At 59.5% G+C, this 3,908-nt stretch overlaps 1 protein-coding gene across 1 annotated transcript; it reads left to right on the top strand.

Annotated features, from left to right (window-relative positions):
- Nucleotides 1-438: 438 nt before the first annotated feature.
- NGA_2019800 (ppr repeat-containing protein) lies at nt 439-1,906 on the top strand. The gene has a single exon (XM_005853804.1). It carries the CDS (start codon nt 485-487, stop codon nt 1,790-1,792), a length of 1,308 nt encoding a protein of 435 aa, XP_005853866.1. The 5' UTR covers nt 439-484; the 3' UTR covers nt 1,793-1,906.
- Nucleotides 1,907-3,908: the final 2,002 nt, after the last annotated feature.

Consider the following 3,908-nt stretch of genomic DNA (forward strand, 5'->3'; position numbering starts at 1 on the left):
AGCCCTGCTACTCCTGGCAGAAATGCGCTCCCTGCCCGCCCTCCTTCCCGACCTCATCACTTACAACACCCTCATCTCCGCCTGCGCCAAGGGCCACCGGCCCCGGGACGCGCAGCGCCTGGTCAAGGAGCTGGAAGGGGAGGGCGGGCGGATCCTTCCCTCCCTGGTAACGTACAACTCCCTCTTGGCCGCCCTCGCTCAGGCGGGGCAGTGGAAAGAGGCCATGCGGGTTCTGCAGACTCTGCAGCGGAAGAACCTCCGGCCTGATGTCATCACTTACACCAGCCTCATCCAGGCTTGCTCCAAGGCCCGACCGTCCCAGGTGAAGAAGGCGCTTTACTACCTGGAGCTGATGAAGGAAGCGAGGGAGGGCGGGGGAGAGGTCACGCCGGACGCGGTCGCCTACGCGGCGGCCATCGAGGCCTGCGCACGGGGGGGGCCCAACGCGGGCTGGGGGGAGACGGCCTTGCGGCTCTTCGAGGAGATGCAGGAGCGAGGGATGGAGGCGCCGGCGCAGGTCTACCGGGCCTTAGTCCAGGCGTGTGGGAACGACGTCGTCCCCGAGGGCAGGGCGCCAACGCCTTCGGGGCCTTCGGGGGCCTCGGACACGTCGGCGGCAATGCGAGCGTCCACCCCCCCGGCCCCGCGACGGCCCATGACCACGGCCCGGGTCTGGTCCCTCCTCCAAGCCTGCCCGCCCGCGCACCGGAACAACTTCGTCTACACGGCGGCCGCCAAGGCCTGCGAGCGGGGCCGGGACTGGGGCATGGCCCTCCGGCTCGTGGAGGACATGCGCCGGCTCGGTATCGAACCCGACGACATTACGCACGGGCAGCTTTTGCACGTCCTCGCCTCCATGGGCCGGTGGGAGGAGGCCTTGGGAGTGCTCGCCTCCATCCGGCGCCGGAACGTCCGGCACTACACCTCCGCAATCCGGGCCTGCGGGTTGGCCGGGGGGGCAGCCGCGCGGGAGGGGATGCCTCTGTACGTGAGGATGAGGGAAGAGGGCCTCGTGCCCGACCTGTACGTCTACAATGTGGTTCTCCAGGCGTTGCGGGCCGCGGATTGTGACTTGCCCGGGAACGGGCAGCCTCTTTCCTCCCCGTCCTCACCCCCTTCCTCCCCCTCTTCCTCGACTTCGGTCGCCGACGACGCCCTGGCCCTCTACGAGGAGATGTGCGGCAATTCCCCCGCTAAGTACGCCGCGGGGACCCTGTCTTTTGGGAAAAATAACAGACGCGGGCAGCAGCTCCCACGCTCTCTCCCGCCCCCGCCCCCCGTGACCCCAGACATCGTCAGCTTCACCGTCCTCATCTCCATCCTTGAGAGGCACGGGCGACACGCGCAGGCACTGCGGGTTTTTCAGGACGGGGTCCGTGCCCAGGTGCTCATGACCACGCCCCTCGACACCCTGTGGGAGAAAGACCTGTCCCGACTCTCGTTCCAACTCGTGCGCGCTGCAGTGGACTTCTCCGTGGGCGAGTTGGTAGCGGACTTCCGGCATCAGTTGAAGGCGGCAGCGGGGACCAAGGACCCCGACGTGCAGGACCTGGTCTTGATCACGGGCTCGGACGTCCGGGGAGCGCGAGGAGCGGGCGGTGGACCCAGGCAAGATGGGATGGGGAAGGAAAGAATGGGAGCGGCGCACGGACAGGTGCCAGAGACGCGGCAAGCTTTGGCGCGCTTGGTTTTGTCAGAGAAGGGATTAATACCCGCAGATGAGGAGTCGAGAAAACCAGGTGTCCTTACAGTGCCAGCCAATGTCATGCGGCAGTGGCTTTGCAAGCAATAGTCAGGTATATAGATGCGGGCGCATGAACGATGGCAATAAAGTAAAATAACCGTGCGGACAAGAGGATCGATATTCACACGTATATGAAAGGCGTTTCCGCGGTTTTGAATGGCATTAACTGGCATTAAAGGCTTTCTTTATTAAGAATGTGGTGAAGCGTTGACCAGTGAAAAGTACGTGACGTTTGCAAGTGTCGCATGTAGACAACATAGCTCCGTTCTCGTCTCGAGGACACGAAGCATTTTCCCGCACATCACGCACCATGCCGTAACAAAGTAAGGCCTTCAAATTTGTTCAGAATTAAACACAGTCCAACAGGTATGATCACCTTGTTGCTGAGTTAGGGACTGCGAAACGAGGGCTTTTGTGACCGTGGTGGCATAACCCTGAGTAACGGTTCCTAACGGCTCGGGGCGTTGGGATAGCCGTTGAGCGGTTTCACATATTGCTGGCGGCACCAGGACTGTCGGTTACGCGCGTGTGCATGACTTCATGTTTGGAAATGCAAGGATACCATGCATAAATTCCGGGCAATGTAATGATGAGGCATATACTTTTTATGGAATGCTAAAATCTTGTCAAGGCAGCTCGATCTCAGACGTCATATTTGAAAGCGTTTCCGTAGGCAACTTGATTTCTTCGCCCCCACCCTTTCAAAGGCTGGTTGACATCCGCATCATTCACTCGGCTTCTTTTTTTATGCTTCCTTTCTATGCTCGCCTTCAATCCCATTACGCGCATACGCAGTCACATCTTTTCCTAATCATGCGCTTCTCTACCTCCATCGCCTCCGTCCTCTTCGCCGCTGTGCCTATGGCCATGGCCCGCACTGTCATGATTGGTGACTCCATGTTTGCCGGGGGGAGCAAGGTCAATAATTGGCTTCAGGTACGCCCGATGAAGAGGAATTTTTTCACAAACGTGTTCCTCGCCTGTGCATACCAATATGGGTGGTGACTCCCTTGTAAACGCATGGGGATGTCATACCTTGAAAATTGTCGAGCTCCTCAGCCTTTTCCTACTCACCAGTCACTCTTGATCGCATTTTCCTCCCCCTTGTTGCGTACCGATAGGAATGGGCAGGGCATGAGATCGAGAACATCGCCATCGTCGGTGCCTCGCTGCATGAGGGGTGGACCGAGAGCATTCCAGCAGAATACGCAGAGCTCGACAAGACGGTGGTGCCTACCACCATCATCATGGATGGGGGCGGGAACGATGTCATCTCCAAACGCAGCGATTGCGAGTCTATGGACGACGCCTGCAGGCTTCAAATCGACGAGGCCGTGAGCATCGGCTCCGACCTGCTGGAGCAAATGCACGAAGACGGAGTGGCCCATGTCATCTGGATGGGCTTCTTCTACATCGGTGGCTTGGAGAAGGCGGCAGACTACGGCACGGAGAAGGTGGCGGAGGCCTGCGCGACGGCAAAGATTGACTGCCACCTGGCCGACCTGCGAGACTTGCAGATCCCCCGCGGGTGGGACGGGGTGCACCCAACGGACGAGGGCTACAAGATGCTGGCGGAGAGGATCTGGGAGGTGAAGCTCGAGAACCACGTGCCTATTTAAAGGAAGGGCGAGGTCCGGGGCGGCAGTAGAGAGGAGTGAGATCAGGAGTGAGTCGGGAGGCGGGGCGCCGGAGGAAGCTTGGGGGCAAGACGGGCTCGACAGAGAAAGCGGTAATATGTAGACGAGTTAGGCAGAGAAAACAGGGGATGGGATCCCTTGTGTTTCAACTCGGTGAAGGTGGAGGATCCGCCTTACTTGCATGTGCATGTCTACATCTCTGCTCTGAGCCCGGCGATTGAAGATTCGGTGCGTTGGCAAGGGCGCAGGAGCAGGAAAGAGGTAGAAGGGACATACTCGCACGCTAACGCAGACGTTAGTCCTGAAAACAACAAGGCTTTAAAGTACAATGTCGGAGGTATCCACATAGGCCGCACAGACCGGCTCTCGTTGCCTTCGCTCCTCGCGTGTCCCCCTTGTTCCTCTCTCCGTCCTTCCTTTCCTCGGACGGAGCCTCCGTACCAATAGGGAATCAGGATACGGAGGGGCGAGGCAATGTGGTGCCTGAAAGTGCTCGCCTTGACCAAAACCCCGGTCACTTGTAGTCT

Source organism: Nannochloropsis gaditana, assembly GCF_000240725.1.
Source record: "Nannochloropsis gaditana CCMP526 unplaced genomic scaffold scaffold729, whole genome shotgun sequence".
Taxonomy (NCBI): Eukaryota; class Eustigmatophyceae; order Eustigmatales; family Monodopsidaceae; genus Microchloropsis; species Microchloropsis gaditana.

Excerpts from the sequence above, each read along its gene's own strand:
- NGA_2019800 (XM_005853804.1), top strand. The coding sequence starts at position 485 with ATGCAGGAGCGAGGGATGGAGGCGCCGGCGCAGGTCTACCGGGCCTTA.